The sequence below is a fragment of the Delphinus delphis genome, chromosome 15 (assembly GCF_949987515.2).
Source record: "Delphinus delphis chromosome 15, mDelDel1.2, whole genome shotgun sequence".
Taxonomy (NCBI): Eukaryota; Metazoa; Chordata; class Mammalia; order Artiodactyla; family Delphinidae; genus Delphinus; species Delphinus delphis.
The window spans coordinates 55,001,536-55,021,600 of NC_082697.1; the positions used below are offsets into that span (position 1 = coordinate 55,001,536).

At 42.0% G+C, this 20,065-nt stretch overlaps 2 protein-coding genes across 11 annotated transcripts in view; both read left to right on the top strand.

Moving 5' to 3' along the window:
• The window catches only part of RBFOX1 (RNA binding fox-1 homolog 1), a 1,483,287-nt gene that overhangs the window by 1,070,839 nt on the left and 392,383 nt on the right, over positions 1-20,065 (top strand). The gene's annotated exons all lie outside the window — the stretch shown is intronic.
• LOC132438761 (large ribosomal subunit protein uL11) lies at positions 3,460-4,095 on the top strand. Its single transcript, XM_060033038.1, has one exon. The coding sequence runs from the start codon at positions 3,547-3,549 to the stop codon at positions 4,042-4,044; it is 498 nt and encodes a 165-aa protein (XP_059889021.1). The 5' UTR covers positions 3,460-3,546; the 3' UTR covers positions 4,045-4,095.

Consider the following 20,065-nt stretch of genomic DNA (forward strand, 5'->3'; position numbering starts at 1 on the left):
TGAGAGTTATGGAACCCGTATCTAATTAAGGCCCAGGGGGAATTCTGATGCACTCACTGGGGTTGGCCCCATGATTAGGGTAAGTGCTAGGCTCTGGTTAAGTGTCTCACTGTCCCTTCAAGGGTCAGGAAAGTTCACTGCCAAGGATTTGAGTCTCTTTGGGAGACGGAGGAAGTTTCCCCCCAAGATCAGCAGGGCGTGTACTACTCAACCTGAGGAATAACAGAAAATGGAAATAGAGAAATTTAGAGGAACAGTGGCATCGTGTCAGCACTTCTGCTCTAGGTGACATTTCCAACAGAGCCAGGCTGCCAGGATCCCCGCTCTAGCCCTAGCATGTTTCGGCTGTGTAAATTTGGGCGAGTCACTTCGCATCTCTGAGCCTTCACCTTCTATTGCGAAATAGTGCTGAGTATTAAAGGAAGCAGTATTTGATGTATAAAGTGGAACTGATACATGGTGGGTCCTCAAGAGATCTCGGCTTGTGGTTGCACCATCATCAACACCACCAACATGGTGAGGCCCAGACTTTAGGGCAGCAAACTCTATCCTCCGTAGCCTAGTGTAGAGCCTAGTCTGTGTTTGGTGCCTTATAGCTAAAAATTAGATGCTGTGGGAAAGTGAATGAATGGGTCCCTTGTTATCTCCCTGACAACAGGAAAGCTTGATCTGTGAAGGAGATAGCTCCCAGCAGTACTTGGTTCCTTCCTAAAGCCATGTTAAGTTTAAAGACTTCTCTGTAGACAGCAGCATAGCATGATGCTTAGGAACCCAAGCTCAGAAGTTACTGTTCCACTCTGATATTTACTAGTTATCTAATGGGAGGCTAGTCTGAGCATCATTTTCCTTATTGATAAAAATGGGCATCATCATCATCACCACCGTCATCTTCATCATCATATCAACTTCATAGGATGGTTGGGAGAACAAAGTACAATGATATGAACCTGACACTAGAATCCTCTTGGAGAGATTTCAAAGCCCTGTGTTGATGCCAGACCCCGTTCCCAAAGTTTCAGAGTCATTTGGTCAAAATGTCAGGCCCCTTGGGCATCCACAGTGTGAGAAGTCCTCCAGGTGATTCTAATGCACAGACAGGATGGAGGACCACTGCAAGTCATTCCTTCAGGGGTGGAGTAGTGGCTGTTGTCGAGTCATACTTATGCTCTGTCTTTTCCTCCTTATCCTTTTCCATACTGGTTCCTTCTTTATATCAATGAGGAAAACAGTTGACTTTTCTTTTGAAGGTTTCAGTGTTTTCCGCCTTTGGGGAACCATTTTTGGGAAATATGGCACAGAAAAATGCGTGGTGAATGTTAGGCAGATGTGGATACATATATTGGAAGAAAAAGAATGTCAGAGTTATCCCTACTGCAGTCAACCACTTATACATCCACCCATGGTGCCCTAGCATATGGGGCAACCATTGCACTTCATCCTGTATCCAACTTTTATCCCCTCCTGCCTCAGGCTATTATCATAACCTTTCTAGCTCTCTCCAGGCACCGTCTGCCACCTGTTAGGGGACAGAGGAGGACACGGAGGTGGCTGGCTAATCAACAGGTGTCTTGGCCGTCACTGAAGGGAAGATGCCATGCCCGGCATGCACCGAGGGGGCAGAAGAGTTGTTGCAAAGGCAGTCGTAGGCTTGGGAATCCATTTCTTTTTCTAAATTAGTCTGAACGCTAGGGTGAACGGGTACTCAGTATCAGAGAGGGGAGTGGAGAGAGAAACTTATTGGAACTTTACTGTTCTTATTGGAAAACCAGAACCTGCTTGGAAGGACCTGCAGTTTGGTGGCATTGGACAAGAGGTTGAATTCCCCGGGGCCCCAGCGTACCCTGGTGGTAGGAAGGTGATGGGCCACAAGAAGGAGTCTGAAGTTGTCCGCAGGCTTTGAAGGCAGAATGATTGTTCTCCCCTCCCCACCACCCTGCCAGGCTCTCATGAAGCCCAACCAAGTGTCTGCATTGTCCTCGTGCCTTTTTTATTAGCACCACGCTCTAACCAACTGAGCTAACCGGCCACCACCCTTGTGCCTTTTTTAGACACTCAGTAAATGACAAATTGAATCCTGTTGCGGATGTTTCAAACATGCATCTGTGTTCTCTGTTAGATTCTGAGCCACTTGAGACAAGAGCCATGAGTCACTTTTCCTGGTACCTCCAGCAACACGAAGGCACCTGGCAACCATCCTCAGTACCCAAGAAACACATGGGAGTCAAAGACGCTTTGTTTGGTCCTCTCATTAGGCATGTGTGGGCCCTTGAAATCCCCCAGAGTTTTGATACTTCCAGGAATGGTGTATCGAGAGACTAGAACCACTGATTCTCAATCCTGGCTTGGTGTAAGAACAATATAAAGAGTCTGTAATGAGTATTGATGCCTGGCCCTGGAACAGCCCAGTTTAAATCAGAGTCTCTGGGATGTGGCACCTAGTGTTCCTTGGATGATCTGGGTCCAGGCTCCAAGACTACAGGGGATGGCTGAGCTAGAAGAAGTGATGGGCCGATAGGAGAAGGAATGATGAAATTGAAAGGACAAAATAAACACCAAGGGAACTTGGGGATGGATCTGGCTGAGTCCTTGTTACCATCCAAAGCTCACAGCCACCCAGCCAGGCACGTGCCTAGATGATTGTTACCTTTCATATTTACAGCAACCCTAAGCAAAGTTGTCATCCCCTTTTCAGCAAAAGAGAGGAAGCTTAGAAACTAAAGGGTCAGGCTGCCAAACTGCAGACCCCAAGCACTGATCCACTAGGCTGTGTTCATTCAAAAACACAAGGTAAATGTGAAGGAAGATGGGAGTGGACTGGGCCGGAGGAAATACAAGATCAGTAAACCCAAGGAGAGCTACTGAACATTAAACTACAAACAAATGACACAGCAAGTGAAAAGCAGATTTCATATTTCTTCAAGGCATTGCGATGAAATCACAATAGCTTTGTGAGACAAAACCCATGACCCTCAGCTTACAAGAGGAGACTTAAGCCTCAGAGAAGTCTAGTGTCTTACCCAAACTCACACAGCTATTAAGTGTCTGAGCTGGGTTTTTTTGTAAAGACCTGAGAGCAAATATTTCAGGGGTTGCGAACCTTGCATTCCATGCCACGATTATTCAGATCTGCTACTGCAACACAAAAGCATCCATGGAGAATATATAAACAAATAAACATGGTTGTGTTCCCATAAAACTTGATTTATGGACACCGAAATTGAAATTTCATATGATTTTCACGTGACATGAAGGATTCTTTTCCTTTTGATTTTTCTCAACTATTTAAAAATGTAAAAAAACATTCTTAGCTCATTGGCTGCACAAAAACAGACATTGGGACAGATATGGCTCCTGGGCCATAATTTGCCTACCATGGTCTAAATTCTAAAGCACGTGGAGCGTAAAAAGTTAGTGAGAAAGTCATATACACACTACTCTATTTAAAATAGATTACCCGTCTTTCGGTTTTCGGCTCGGAGGAGGCTAAGGTGCAACTTTCTTCGGTCGTCCCGAATCCGGGTTCATCCGACACCAGCCGCCTCCACCATGCCGCCTAAGTTCGACCCCAACGAGATCAAAGTCGTGTACCTGAGGTGCACCGGTGGGGAAGTCGGTGCCACGTCTGCCCTGGCCCCCAAGATCGGCCCCCTGGGTCTGTCTCCAAAAAAAGTTGGTGATGACATCGCCAAGGCAACTGGTGATTGGAAGGGTCTGAGGATTACAGTGAAACTGACCATTCAGAACCGACAGGCCCAGATTGAGGTGGTACCTTCTGCCTCTGCCCTGATCATCAAAGCCCTCAAGGAACCGCCAAGAGACCGAAAGAAGCAGAAAAACATTAAGCACAGTGGAAACATCACTTTTGATGAGATTGTCAGCATTGCCCGGCAGATGCGGCATCGATCTTTAGCTAGAGAACTCTCTGGAACCATTAAAGAGATCCTGGGGACCGCCCAGTCTGTGGGCTGCAATGTTGATGGCCGCCACCCTCACGACATCATAGATGACATCAACAGTGGTGCAGTGGAATGTCCAGCTAGTTAAGAACTGCAAAGAAAAATAATAAAGGGTTATTTGACAAGCAAAAAAAAAAAAAAAAAAAAAAAAAAATAAAATAGATTACCAACAAGGACCTACTGTAAAGCACGGGAACTCTGCTTAATATTCTGTGATAACCTAAACGGAAAAAGAATTTGAAAAAGAATAGATACATGTGTATGTGTAACTGAATCACTGTGCTGTACACCTGAAACATACAACACAACATTGTAAATCAACTACAGTCCAATATAAAATAAAATTTTTTTAAGAAGTTATATATGTCCATTTGAAACCTATGCCTCCCAGTTTAACTTTACATGGGAAACTTCAACAGGCCAAGAAGAAGTCAACACTTTCTGTCTTCCCCAAATCAACCCCAGCAAGCAATTCTTGGCCGAATGCATTTGTGTTTTCCAATTGGGGGACCCCCAGAACTTTTAAGTGGGTCACTCCCATTGTTTCTGCTTTGTCAAGAGCATTGTAAACCCCCAAACCCTTTCTGTATTAATATTTATCGAATGCCTAGTAGATACCAGCCTCTGTTCTAGGCACTAAAGGTATGCTAGCTGTCTGATTCAGCTCAGGCTGCCATAACAAAATCCCACAGACTGGGTGACTTACAAAACAGACATTTATTTTCTCACAGTTCTGGAGCCCAGAAGTCCAAGGCAGGGTTCCACCATGGCTGGGTTCTGGTGAGAGTCCTCCTGGTTGTAGGCTGGCAGCTTTCTCACGTGGTAGAAAAAGATGGATGAAGTCAAGGTAGGGAGGAGGACCTCACTCTCGTGACCTCATCTACACCTAATTATCTATCAAAGGCCCCATCTCCAAATGCAGTCACATCGGGGGTTATCGGTTCAACCTGTGAATCTGAGGGGGGCGGGCAATACAATTCAGTCCATAACAGTGATGCACAAGAGAAATGAAGCCCCTGTGTTTACGGAGCTTACCTTCTCTCTATATGACAGGAAAGAAACAAAATAATGTTAATAACTTCAGATAAATTCAGACAGTGGTAAGTGGTGGAAAGAGAGAACAAAACAAAATATGACTAGAGTACAGGGATTAACTGGAACAGGGATTATAATGCTGGAAACCGTCTTCAGAGGACACTTTGAACAGGTTCCTGGGCTGAGGCGTGAGATTGGAAGAAACGAAGCCAGCGTTGGGAAGAGCTGCGCCCGAGAGAGAGAACAGGTTCCAAAGGGCCACCAGAACAGAAAAAGGGTGAGCAAGGAGAGCAGGGAGAAGACCAGGGGGCCTGGAAAGGGGTAGGCAAAGTAGAGCATCGTGGCCCCATAATAAAGAGTTTGGATTTTATTCTAAATGCAACGGGAGGACTTCAGTTGAGTCAGAAACACTGGAGTAATTTGCATTTTCACAGTATTTTGGATGTTATGTGGGGAATGGACGGTAGGGGCCGCTGTCTTTCTCCCGAGCTCTCCGATTGCTCGTGGCTCTTGGGGCAAAAAGGGCTTGGGACTTGCAGTCTGGGAGGACCTGTGGGTCTTCCTCAAACCCAAATCGCCCCTTCTCAGGAGTGCATTACATCTCTTTCCGAAGATCCTGTGAAGTAACACGTTCTAATGAGGAGTTTGAATTACCAGTTGCCTTGTGCTTTGCAGCTGATAAACAATAGATTACACTCCTGATGGTTTGGAGTTATCTTGTGACTACAGTAAGTTATTTTACTTGAGCTCGTATAACTATAATTCAATCCTATCCATGTTTTGTTTGGGAATTAATACCCCAACTTCAGATCTAGCCTTTTTCTCACCCAGAATTCATAGAGTATACAGCATTTTGGTTCTTTATTTCACATTTTCTTCAACTTCTCAATGCTTCCCACTCCACACACGCACGCCCTTTAAACCCATTTTTAATAATGTTCTGCTTAGAAAAACAACATATTTTCATTTGAAAAACATTTAGAAATGCATGCAAAAGCAAAAATCACTTATCAGCTGCCTGTTGCTCCAAAGTAATCACTCTTAACTTTTTTTTTTAATTCAGACTTTATTTTATTAGAGTAGTTTTAGGTTCACAGCAAAATTGAGAGGAAGGTACAAAGATTTCGTGTACATCTACTGCCCTCGACATGCACAGCCTCCCTGGTATCAACATCCCACACCACTGTGGCACATTTGTTAGAATCAATGAACCTGCACTGATACATCATCATCACCGAAAGTCCATAGTTTGCATTATGATTCACTCTTGGTCTTGTAGATTCTCTGGGTTTGTTGGACAAATGTATAATGACATGCCATTAGAGTATTAGAATATCATACAGAGGATTTTCACTGCCCTAAAATATCCCCTGTACGCTACCTATTCTTCCCTCCTCACCAACCCCTTGCAACCATTGATCTTTTTACTGTCTCCATAGTTTTGCCTTGTCCGGAATGTCATATAGTTGGAATCACACTCAACATTTTAATATTTCTCTTGTTGGTCTGTTCAGTGTGTGTGTGTGTGTGTGTGTGTGTGTGTGTGTGTGTGTGTACGTGTACCTTTACAATATTAGACTCTGTATTTTCAAAACTTACCCTACGTTTTTAACTTGGCATTAAAACATGCACATTTTACTATGCCATTAATCATTTTTCAAAATTATATTTAATGATTCCATAACTTTTTACAGCATCAGAATTTGTCTCCACCGTTGACATTTAAGAATTTGTTCTTTGGTCTCCCTCTCCCTTACTATTATTACTAATAATGCCACAGAGAACATTCTTTTATGTAAGCCTTTGTTTACATTCTTGAGTGCTTCCTTGGACTAAATTCTAAAAAGTGTTATTTTGGGGTCAAAGATATGAGCAGCTTTATACCTCTTGAATAGATTTCATGCAGTTGCTGGTGAAACGAGTTGTGCCGTGTACATCCCATGATGGTAGTCTGTTAGGACGCCGTCTCATCTCGCCATTGCCCGTGTTATTTGATACAGGCACACCTCCTAGGTATTATTAGTTCAGTTCCGGGCCACCACAATAAAGCAAACATCACAGTAAAGCAAGTTGCACAATTTTTTTGGTTTCCCAGTGTATATAAAAGTTATATTTATGCTATACTGTAGTCTATTAAATGCACAGTAGCATTATATATAAAAACAATGTGTCAATACATACCTTAATTAAAAATATTTCATTGCTAAAAGTTGCTAACCATCATCTGAAACTCTAGCGAGTCATAATCTTTCTTGAAATAGTAACATCAAAAATCACTGATCACCGTAACAAATATAATAACAATGAAAAATATATCTCGAGAATTACCAAAATGTGACACGGAGACAGGAAGTGAGCAAATGCCGCTGGGAAAAATGGTGCCTATAGACTTGCTCAGCACAGGGTGGCCACAAACCTTCACTTTGTAAAAGAGACACTCTCTGCGAAGCACAATAAAACAAGGTCTGCCTGTATTATTTTATACTTGTATCAACTTGAGAGGCAAATATTCTTACCTCCTTGTTTAAAACTCCCCCTTTTTAACTTGGCTGTTTAGTAATGCAAGTAGCAAACATGTGTGATGCCCTCATGCATAACAGCCATCCTAGGAGGTAGGTACTTTTAACCTCACTTTACAAATTGAGGAACTAATGCTACCTGGTAAAAAGTGGAGCTATTACTGGAATCTGGCCCAGCCATTATATCCCCTGAGTCTGTAAGCTCCAGCTCTATTCTGCCTCTAGGGAGGAGCAGGCAAGATGAAAGGACCCTCTCAGCTGGATGTGAGTCAGGAGAGCAGTCTGATTAAAGCAATTCACAGGAATATGTGAGTGACCAACAGAAGCATCTCTCCGGCTTTGGATTAAAAAAAAACCAAAAAACAACAACAAAAAAACTCTACTGACTATTCTAAATAAATCTTTCCCTTATAGAAGGAATTTTCAGAAATGTAATAGAAATGAAAACATCTGGGAATGATAAGGAAGATAGACGTGGCCAAAGTCACATCTACCTTCAATTCAGTGGTTGCTCAGTGCTGGCTCATCTCCAAGCAGCCCAAAGCCCACTTTTATTTTATTTCGTATGTATAGTGCTTGGACTACTGAATTTGTTGTCATCACACAAAAATCTGGGTTCCACCTTCTCTTTAAAAACAGAAGCTCTGGGAACATTCACTACTGTTCATTTCAATAATTTATCGCGTCTGATTGATCCCAACGGGTGCTTGAGTTTGCATCTACCGTTAGCTTGCCGGCCTTCCTCCTCTCTCCCTGTCAACCACCCCACTTTCTCCCTTTCTGGACCAACTCTCTAAAACCTTCCTTTCAATACCATCGTTATTTTTTAACTAAAATTCCTTCCACATCTGGGAACCCCCTTCCTATCCTGTTAAGTAGAAGAGGCTAGAGGGTCACGGTGGGGCTGTGTCCCAAGCCATTTGGAAGACATAGATGTTTGCAAGTCAGGGCCTGTGTCTTTATTAGCCCTGCTTAAACAGCGAGGTAATTTAAGCTTCCCTTATTTTGCTGCATTGCATCATAGTTCTAAAGAAGACCTGAAATAGAGAGTATCACATTGTGCACATTTTGAAGGATCATGCGTGGAGGCTAAATATAAGATTCAAGTCCATATTCTGAGCATGCTTTTCCCCTAAATGAGGATGGGGAGCACTTGAACATTCTGCCCCATGATCTCCTTTCTTATCCGCACGCACTGCGTAACGTTTGATTTCCATCCTTTGTGTTTGTGAGAACATTTGCAAGCATCTTCTCAGCTTCAAAGACACAGGCTTGACTTGGAACCACTGGAACTGTGCTATTTGGACTTGGAACCACTGGAACTGTGCTGTTTGGTGGGAAGAGCCAACATGAACACCCGCCCCCCCATACATAGAGTGCCTTTCTTCCCCATTTAAAAATTACCCTTAAACGCAGGCCAGTGACATTTCAGTCACCCCCGTTCCACTGCTATAACGTTGGCCATTTTCTTATTGTTTTATTGCTGTTTTATTATTTACTAAATGTCGAATTAATTTGCTTTTATCTGAATGTATTTATGTCACCGCAGTAAATAGAAACCCAGTGTTATAAACTGAAGCGTCGCTATGCAAGTAACTTAATATTAAAAATAAATCTGTGACTACCAACTAAGACCATCTGATCTACCACCCAGGGCTCCCATGCCAGATGTTGGGAAACCCTGATTTAAAAAATAGTTTTCACAGGGGTGGGGGCAAAGCAGTCGTGTTTCTAGAGAGTCAAGTAGTTTCCCACAATTAACCATCTTCTAGGGTCTTATTCTGAATAACTAAGTAGTTTCATTCGGGAAAAATCTCAGAGCTACTCCTGGGAGCTCTTCTCACCCTGTCCCCTGTGCTTATAAACCTGCTGGATATCCCAGGGGTGCCCAGCCTTCCAGGAAACCTCCTCCTCTCTTGTAACACTCTTGCTGCTTTCTCGTCCTTGGAGTTACATACTCTTCTTGTAAATTAGAGACACTACTGGGCAGAAAGGGTGATGGGGGCTTGAGATCACAGCCTGTGCATCCCCTGTGTTTGGGGTTTGTAAGCTCCCCACACGCTTCCTGAAACCTCTCAGGAACATCCTCTTGCTTTATATTCCTCTCACGGAAGGTCTAGCTCTTGTTTTCCTCCTCCCTCCCTCCTTCCCTTCTTCTTTCCTTCCTCTTTCTTTCTTCCTTCCTTCTTTCCTCCCTCCTTCCCTCCCTCCCTTCCTCTTTCTCTCTCTCTCTTTCTTTCTTTCCCTCCCTCTCCCTCCCTCCCCTCCTTCCTTCCTTCCTTCCTTCCTTCCTTCCTTGCCCTCCCCCTTCATCCTCACCAATGATCCCAGACTGTGGTGCTTATGGAAACACTACTCTTTGCTGCATCTTTGGGTTACCAGTTCCATACACCCCGACCAGACCTCAGGTTGGACTGAAGCTCTGAATGATGGCTTGGTGGGGTCTCATCTCTAAGCATTTCATTTTCATACATTAGGAACAATGGGTCCATTTGGGGTATTCTCAGATGCCTAAAGAGTCACTGAGATTTGGCCTTGATGGAAGGACAAGTGCCAGCTCTCCCTCATTGAATCCGGGTGACCTAGAGCGAGTTGCTTCACCTCTTTCTACCTTGGCTTTCTCAACTGAGAAACTAAAAAGGAGACACCTACGTTCCAGGATTTTTGTGAGGATGAGTGAGAAAGGGTAAGAGAAATAGCTTTGCAATTTGTGAGGCTTTGTTCTGATGAAAAGTGAGCATTCTTTCTAAATATAGGATGTTGGTAGTCTTACCAAAACCCTCCATCCCTGGGAGCACAATTCAGAAGGCTTTTGCCACGCCCATCTCATTGCCTTGTTCATAAAACTGTTTATTTTCCCAATGTCACATTTGTTATTCTCTCTCTTTCTTTGCTACTGCATCATTTCATTATTTGCCATACACAAATATGTTATGTAATTCTCAATATGTCATCGATTGTTTCTGTTTTTCTGTAGTATTACTTAAGTCCATCATACTTTTTATTAAATCTCCATGTTTCTGAACACTGGGTGAAGGATACCCCTTTCCACTAAGTAAAACTCAGCACTTAAACACTTGAAATGACACAGAGCACTGGAAAACAACACAGTGTGAAATTTTCTCCCTGGCTTTATGAAATCCAGGAAACGAATTGAGATCTTTGCTTATACCACCTTTGTCTATCCAAGAGATTTACGTAGCCTTTCAGATAGAAATAACAACATTAATAAATAATATAAAATTAGCTAAGGCTGAGTGAGGAATTACTATGTTCCAGGTAAATACTATTATAAACCCTAGTTATATTAAGTCCTTTAATCTTTACAGCGACCTCATAAAGGAGGTATGATTTTTTTGTCCCCATTTTATAGTTGAGGAAACTGAAATTTGGAAAGCTTAACTGCCTTACTCAGGGACACACATAAGGAAGTAATCCAACTGCAAAGTGTACAACACACACACACACACACACACACACACACTGCTCTTTCACTTAAGAAACTCATTTTCTTCCTAAGCTCAGAGGATGCATACATATGTTGAATGCCTGAGAGTTAGGGACCTCTCTGTTCTGAACTTGTTACTGACACTAACATGAAGTGAATCACAGCTTCTCTCTGGGACCGAGTTTCCTTATGGTCCAGATTTGGAGGGTTGGATGAGATCATAGGCTTCTAATCTATTTCAGGAAGCTCAAGAATCTGAGTAAGTGGTCCGGAAGGAGTGATGAGGGTAGGGAAAGCAACGCTGAGCCGGTAGAACTCTGGACTTCCATTAACCAGTGCACTTATGCTTATATCTGGGATGGATGGTTGGATGGATGAATGGATGGCAAGAAAGGAAGGAAGGAAAGGATGGAGGGAAGAAGGGAGGGAGAGAGGGAAGGAAGGAGGGAGGGGAGAAAACAGACACACAACTGAAATTATACAATCCATTATTAACCTGTTCCAAAATAGCATTGCACCATGGTTATTTCCCGTGTATGCCGTTCATCGTTCCTTGAAAACTTGATTTCAAGTGGCTGTATGATATTCAAATATCAAACAATTTATCCTTTACTTAACCCTTCCCCTATTTTAGACATGTACATTGCTTCTGGTTCTTTACCATTCATTTATTCGTCATATTTTTATTGGGAACTATTATTTGCAGGCATTAACATAAACAAGTATAGCACAGATGTTCTTATACGTAAGTTTTTGACATACATACATTTGCTTCCATAATTACATGAAAATTGTTATTTTGGGTTTCGTTTTTAATTTTTGGCTTTCTTTAGTGAGGGAGAACATGATCCGGAAAGCCTGCTGAATTTGGACAAAATGTTGAGATGAAATCTGTATAAATGTTGAGCTTAGCTGACACGGGGAACACAATCGGAGTCCTGGACACACTGTCTTCCAAGATGGTAGTTATAAAATTAATAGGCATTGTCTTGATTGTGTATGCCACCAGCATCCAAATCTACTTTTCTATCTCCAGCCTCCAGGGGACCATCTCGAAGCTGTACCTTTCCATGTCGCCTAGTTTAGAGCTGGGTGAGCCCTCAGAGAATAGCGTCTCACTGGTCCTGGAGCCAAGGATCCAAGCAGCATCTCCCAAGGATTGCTGTAAGGCTTGGCTTTGCTGACTCTCCTTGTAAATAATCTGGGGGAAAAAACCCACAATTGTGTCATGGTATATACACTGAATATAGCGGCGATTATAAGCTGCTTAAATTTCATGCATAAACGCATGATACAGACCCTCTCTGGTTGAAAAGGCAATATAAAGAGAAACCAAAACATAATTCCTTGCCCATAAATGGAAACCGGACAGCTCAGCTTTGTGGACTCGAAGGGACCATGCAAGGTGGCAATTTTGAAATACCCCCTGGAGGCACAGTGCCAAGTCTGAAGTGTGGCTGCAGAGCGATACAGTATCGAGAAACCAAGCTATTTCTGGCTTTGGTCTTTGTATCATGAAATGGTGACACTTTTCCCCACCCCGCTATGTTCCTCTTCTCCCCGATGACTCTATATATTTAAGTGATGGTCAGTCTGTTTGGAGACAGTTGGCTCAGTTTTTCCTACCAAAGGTTTGATTGTGTCTTAGGACAGATGTTTAGAAAATACAAGACTAGACCCCAAAGAGCTTAGCATCTGTGAGGGCAAAGAGAGACTCCGCGGATAGAAAATACCATTAGCTTTCCTTCCCTTCTCTATATCCTGGCTTTTTCATCTCCTTCCTTGATAGAGAGCAAAGGGTAGGGAAATCTAAGTAGGGGGCTTCTCTCCTTGGCTGATTTCTTTCGTGTTTTTTTTTTTTTCTACTTCCTACGGGATCACTTAATTCATTTTATGCCTCTGGAAAAGACCAGAATTTCCTAATACCTCCAAATACCTGGGCAGGTTACCTCTCCTAACCTCAGTTCATCATTATTCTGCACTGAATGATGTAATGATTTGATCATGTTGAAGAGTAATTCACCTTTGTTCCCACCTACCTTAAGACTGATTACAAAGCCTCATAAAATACTCATTATGCTACCAAAAACGTTCTTAAGAATAGTCTGTAAGAGAGGATGTAATGCTACCGCTAGGAAGTGTGGGCTTCTGACTAATTATGTGTAAATTATCTGAGTGGAATCTCAGATGTTTAGTGATAAACAGTTTTATGCTTCCCAGCAAAGTATCTAGTTTGTGAGGCAATATAATCAAAAGCAGCTTGTGTGCAGTGAATTGTCGATTGTGTAACTTTGCATCCTTTTCAAGTTATTCTTATGGAAAGAAATGGGAATGTGTCTGCAGCCCTTTAAGGAAAGAAAATGTTGTATTCTGCAACTTTAAAAAAAAGAAAAAGAAAAAAAAGGATAATTGATCACTTGACTATACTACAGTTCTGCTCTCAGAAGAAACATTAAAAAGTTGGATTTCTTAAGAAATGCAATTAACCAACTTTTATTTAATGATTTTTTTTCACAAGTTATTCATCCTGGAGGAATGGTGTCTGTTGGTTATGGATGGATTATTAAGAAGCAAAATATCATGTTATTCAACTGCAATGCATATATAGTTACTCAGAGAAAATCCCTTGTGGTTTGTTCTCTGATGCCCCCTCCTTTCAGAAGCCTTTCCTGAAAGCTCCCCCATCTCTGGGTGGGATGGTCAAACCTCCTCTGAGCCACCAGATGGATGCTGTTCTATGGACAAAGGCAAATTGAACACCAGATAGTTAAGAGGAGGCCATGATATTCAATGCAGCTAGTTTAGGGGTCATTGTAACCAACATAACCTGGATGGTCATGAAAATACAAGTGTTTAAATCTGGGAGGTCATTAGTTCTTAAGCTTCACACCAGGGTTCCTTACATACCGAAGAAGCTTGAGAGGGGTCTACCGGAGCGGGCACTGTCCGAAAATCATAGTCTTCATACTTCTTCAGGCAAAGAAGAGTCAAGATATTGAATTGATACGAGGACGCAGAGTCCATTATAGAGTATGTGGGAATACTAGTTCAGATGAAATTGGTATTAGTTTCATTAGATGAAATTGGTATCACCCCCTCTTAGAGATTTGAGAATCCTTTGCAGCTGTTCTCCTTCTAGAACCATTCCTATTTTAAAAGAAGATGGCCCACTTGGGGGAAAAGGATATAAAATGCTAGGAGGAGAAGATGGTATAAAAGAACAAAGATTAAGACTGAGGTGAAGATTTCAGTGCCAAAGAAGCAAAAATTCTTTGCCAGTTCCTTATTGGTGGTCAACACAGATTAATGTTAGGCTTACCTGTCATGCAGCTCATCAGTAGGCAGCTAAAAAGATTGCTTAGTGTATCATAGACGTGTTTGGTTCTGCTAAGTTTCTAAAACCCTAAGGTATTTAAATTCCAGGCACATGGTTTTAAGTGGGAAATGGTTGATGTGGTGAGACTTGGTATATTGGTTCAACAAATTACCCGGTTGCAAATGTGTGCCTTCCTCACACCTTTTGACTAAATATGGAAATACACCAGCTAAATAGACGGGCTCCAAATTAATACTTAAAGAGAGACTAAACCTGCCTGTGTCTCTAGACAGCTAAGCCTTAAATTTGCCCAAGATCATAATATCTGCCTAAAGACTCCTATATATGTTTGACATTTACAAACCATGGGGTGTTGGACATTTTGAAGGCAAACCATTTCAGTGATTGACTAAATATATTCCTTTGCGTCATGTAGATGTGTCCTGTATTAATTAGCATATCCTTTTAAGGAAGTTCATCCATACTTTTACAGCTCATTAAAAGTCGATCATGACTGTCTATTGAATATATCTGCATCACGTTGACTTCTGTTTGTCTGCATTCTTATCCTACATTTTCTGTATTCAGATTGTTCTCAAGTCTGCAGTTGACATCAGAAGGTCTAAAGGAATTTTATGTTGATTTCCTTTTTAGGGAAAAACGTATTACAAACTGCCAACTCACGATATATTCACTTTGAACTTAAAATATCATTTGTTTAAAAAATGCAGTAAAACCTGAAATGTACACTAATATTCATTCTGAAGATTAAAGCTGCCAATGAATTATGCAGCTGGGTTAAGGCTGTCTTGCTCTCAGACTAAATTTATCTCATCGAAAGGGAATTATTCTCATCGGGGTTAGAAAATGAAAATAGTTAAAGTTTCATTGTTCAATTGCTTTCTTCTTGTTTTTTTTGTTTCTTTTCTTTAAAAAACATTTGGGGGCTTCCCTGGTGGCGCAGTGGTTGAGAGTCCGTCTGCTGATGCAGGGGACGCGGGTTCGTGCCCTGGTCAGGGAGGATCCCACATGCCGTGGGGCGGCTGGGCCCGTGAGCCATGGCCGCTGAGCCTGCGTGTCCGGAGACTGTGCTCCGCAACGGGAGAGACCACAATAGTGAGAGGCCCGCGTACCGCAAAAACAACAACAACAAAACAAAGAAAACATTTGGTTATAGTTGTCTTAGGAGCTGGATTTTAAAATGTAACTACTGATGCGGGATGATAAGAAGGCCTGTTTTCTCGGATTATAAAAGCGACAGAAGTTTCTGGTGACTCTTTCTTTAAAATGTTTTTTTTTTTCCCTTTCCTTTTCTTTCTTTCTTTTATTTTTTTTAACATAGATCTTTGGACGTGGGGGACCCCGTGCTGAGCATCTAACCTCTCTAACTTACAGAGTAAGCCTCCACGTAATAGAAATAAATGCTGCATTTTCTCTGTATATAACATGTCACTTGGGCAAAGTGCTACAATGTCTCTTTGGTAAAGCTGAAATGTGGATTTCTCAAAAATGTCTTGTTTCCAGTTAATGATATTTTCTGCTTTTCACTAGGTGGTCTCTTTGGAGGTTTGTTCCTGAATTCATTTCTCTGTGCGAGCACCAAGCTTTCTATTATTCGTTTGTTCAGCAGACATTTGCTGAGTTCTTGTCACACTCAGACCTGAGTCAAGGGTTCAGATTATAGTCACGCAAAACCCCAGCCCTGTCCCTGGGTGTTTGCCATCTTTGGGGTAAATGGGGCACTTAAGAAGCAGGTGAAGGAAGGCATGATGAATATATGTTATGATAAGGACAACAGTAGAGATGAAAATAAAGTACTATGGGAAGAGGGTAGAGGGGTGGAGGGTAGAGGGTCTGGCATGGAGGCAGGTTGAGAGAGTCAGGCTGACTTTGATCAGGTGCGTTGCCTTAGCTAACAGGCCAGGCAGGGTGTAAGATGCCAGCTCATCCTAATATCGCCTGACCTGAACCAGCTCTCCCCCAGAGTTGGCACAGAGTTCATCTTTCTTGAAGGTGAAACCACAGGAGGAAAGGCAACTTCCAGAAATGGCCAAACCTTCTGTCCCTGCCTCAAAGCCACCTCCCAGTGACTCACGGCAGCTGAAAAGAAAATTGATGGTTCCCACAGGGTAAGACCTTCGAGAAACCCAGGGGCTTAGTGAGAGCAGGTCCATGGCAGCAAATGGGCCATATTAGCAGACATTGGGGTGATTTCTGGCCCTAGGGCTGGCCCTGTGTCAGCTGTTTGAGGGTATATGGTTCCCTCCACACTGGACTTGCATTCAGAGCAGGACTTGAATCCCAGCCCTGAGTTTGACTTCTTTGGCCACAGAACACAGAGTTTTGGTTTTCTTCAAAGACGAAGAAAAACAAAACACGTACTTTGGCTTTGTTTAGCTGTTCGTCCATTCCATCCATCCTTGCCATCCTTGTGAAGTGAGCAAACTCATGTTTCAGAGAATTGAGGTCCCTTTTCCAGCCGGGCAAAACAAGTGACTACTTAGAGTCAAGTGTTCCACCTTGCAGAGCGGAGTCTTTCTGCTCCATCTATGGATCCTAAGAATAGGAAGAGTGGGTCTTCCCTGTCCCACCCTACCAGAAGCTGTATCCTCACTTCATTTTCCTTCATTACATCTCCTGAAAATAAGATTCTTATTCGCGTCACTGCCTCCTGGGGCTACCCAGAAATTTCTAGACGTGAGAAGGGCTCTTCCCTGGATTTAAGCTATATCTGCTCACCCTGCACATTTGATCAAAGTCAGGTTTATCAAGGTATAATTTATATAGAATAAAACTTGACCTTTTTTTTGCATTTTTATTTATTATTTTTTAAAAATTTTTATTGGAGTATAGTTGACGTACAATGCTGTGTTAGTTTCAGGTGTACAGCAAAGTGAATCAGTTGTACGTATATCCACTCTTTTTTTGTTTTTTAGATTCTTCTCCCATATAGGCCATTACAGAGTATTGAATAGAATTCCCTGTGCTATACAGCAGGTTCTTGTCAGTTATCTATTTTATAAAACTTGCCCTTTTTAGCATACAGTTCTGCAAGTTTCAACAAAGACATACAGTGATATAATCACCACCACCATCAGGATATCAAACATATCCATCACTCCAAAAAAGTTCCCTGGGGTCTGTCTGTAGCCAGTCCCCAGCCCCAGCCCTGGCAATCGTCAATCACTTTTCAGTCCTTTTAGTTTTGCATTTTCTAGAAAGCCATGTAAATGGAGTCCTACGTAGGTAGCCTTTGAGTCCGACTTCTTTCTCTGCATATGGTGAATCTGAGATTCCTCCATGCAGTTTTGTCTACTGATAGTTCGTTCTTCTCTGTTATTTCTGAATATCACCGTATTGTGGCTACAAATAGGTTTGTTATTCAACAGCTGAAGGATCTTTGGGTTCTTTCCAGTTTTTGCTGATTATGAAAGGTTTGCTATAAACCTTTGTGTCTAGGTATTTCTATGAATATACATTTTCAACTCTCTTGGGTAAATCCCTAGGGAGAGGTATTGCTGGGTTGAACAGCAAATGTGTGTTTAAAGAGTTTTGGGGGCGAGACAGTGAACTTGGTGTAGTGTTGATGTTGAGTGCTAGGTCTGACACTTCCTAGGTGGGTGACCTCACATAGATTGTCTGAGCCTCTTTTTCCTGCAACAGAAGAAAGGGTAGAATCTAGGTTCTCATACGGGATTAGGAAGGTTACTCACCTGTGGCCCCTCGTCCTGGGTTGCAGCCTCCCGACATCGGACTCCCTCTCTCCACGGTGTTCCTGTTTCTGCTCCCGAGCACGCACACCCTTTCTCCATCCCTGCCACACACTGTTTCCTTTCCTGGAACTCTTCACCACCCACCTTTCTCCTCACCAACTACACATCTCTCCGTTGCCCAATGAAATGCCACCTCTCCAAAAAAGTCTTTCCTCACCCTTAGTCTAAATCCAGGCCCCACCATGTATAGTTTCTTTCTAAAAATGTTAAACTCGGTTCTTTTCCTTTATAGCATTGACCGCAACTGGCCTTTATCACATTAACTGTGTAATTTATTTTTTGATGGAAAAGTTTATTGAGATCATTGTGGAGTCGCATACAGTTGTAAGAAATAATGCTGAGAGATTCCATGTACTTTTTATCCAGTTCTCCCTAATGGTAACATTTGACAAAATTATAATACAGAATCACAACCAAGATGTTGGCACTGATACGATCTGCTGATGTTATTTCAGGTTTCCCCAGTTTTACTTGCATTAATTGGTGTGTGTGTTTGTGGGGGGAGGTGTATTTCATTCCATGCAATTTTATCACACGTGTGGATTTGCGGGTTCATCACCACAATCAACTTCCAGAAAAATTCTGTCAGTACAGGATTCTTTCCCTTGTCCTTTTATAACCACATCTGCCCTCCCCACCTCCCCCAATTTCTAACACTTGACAAACACTAATTTGTTCTCCATTTTTAAAATTTAGTCATTTCAAAAATGGAATCATACACTTCATAACCTTTTGGGGTTGAATTCTTTTACCCAGCATAGTTCTTTGAAAATTCATCCAAGCTGTTGTGTACATCAACCCTTTGTTTCTTTTCATTGCTGAGTAGTATTCTGTGATGCGGACCACTGTTTGTTTAACCAGTCATCTGTTGAAGGACATCTGGATGAATTCCTATTTTTAGCTATTATAAATAAAACTTCATGTACAGGTTTTTGTGTGAACGTAAGTTTCCTTTCTCCAAGGTAAATGCTCAAGGATGAAATTGCTGGGACATTAGTTGTATAAGAAACTGCTTGAATTGATTTTTAAAATCTCTCTCTCCAGTAAAGTTCCATCAGAGTAAATAGACTGAGTTTTGTTTGTTTGTCTCTTTGCTTGTTTGTGTGTCTAATCACTGTGTACTGGGGACATCTCACAAAGTTTAGAACATAATTTACCAGTCTATAAATATTTGTATATGAATTAAATAAGGAATGAATGAGTGAGTGCATGAATAAAATTTTTGGCATGGGGATTAAGTAAAATAATATATGTAAATCATTTTTTAGAATGCGTAGCATGGAGAAACCTCTAATACTAAGTAAATTTTTGTCACCATCAGATGTGATTTTGGCTAAGCATAACATGATGTAACTTTCAAGTTCTTCCACCTTCATCACACAAACATCATGTGGCTTTATAGGATTCCAAAGGTCTGAGCTCTGGCTCTACTTCCTTCTCTTAAGAAAAGTATGTCTCATGAATGTGCTGAAAACAGCAGGGTGGGGATTTGGGCTTCATACCTTAAATAAGATCCTGCTTCCATAGGTCAGGGTGAAGCTACATGGCTCCTTTCTCTGTTGAAAATGAGCAAAGGCAATAAATGATAGAAGCCTTTGGAGTGTGAGGCTGTTGGTGCTGAACTGGTTAACCTTATCCCAGGATCCTTGTGGTCTTAGTATGTGAAATAAATATTGTTGCAGTGGATGGAGATGGCACAGTCCTTAATAGAGAGAGAAAATTAGTAATTCTCATTTGCCTGGGGAAAGCACAGGTCTTCCTAACGTCTTGATCTATGTACAAAGAGCTCGTAAAGACAAGCAGTCCTCATAATAAAAATAGAAATGAGGTTTTCCCGACAAAAATGCCACCAGAATGATGAGCTGTCACAGAAGACCTGGAGAGATGAGAAAGAAACTTCCTTGGTGACTATAATTAGGCTTACATGGAGAGCGGCGATGCTCGGGAATTGTGCACCAGTGCTCTTTGCCTCTTTCTAGAATCACTTTTCAACTATCTCCAAAGGGCTGGGAGAGTGA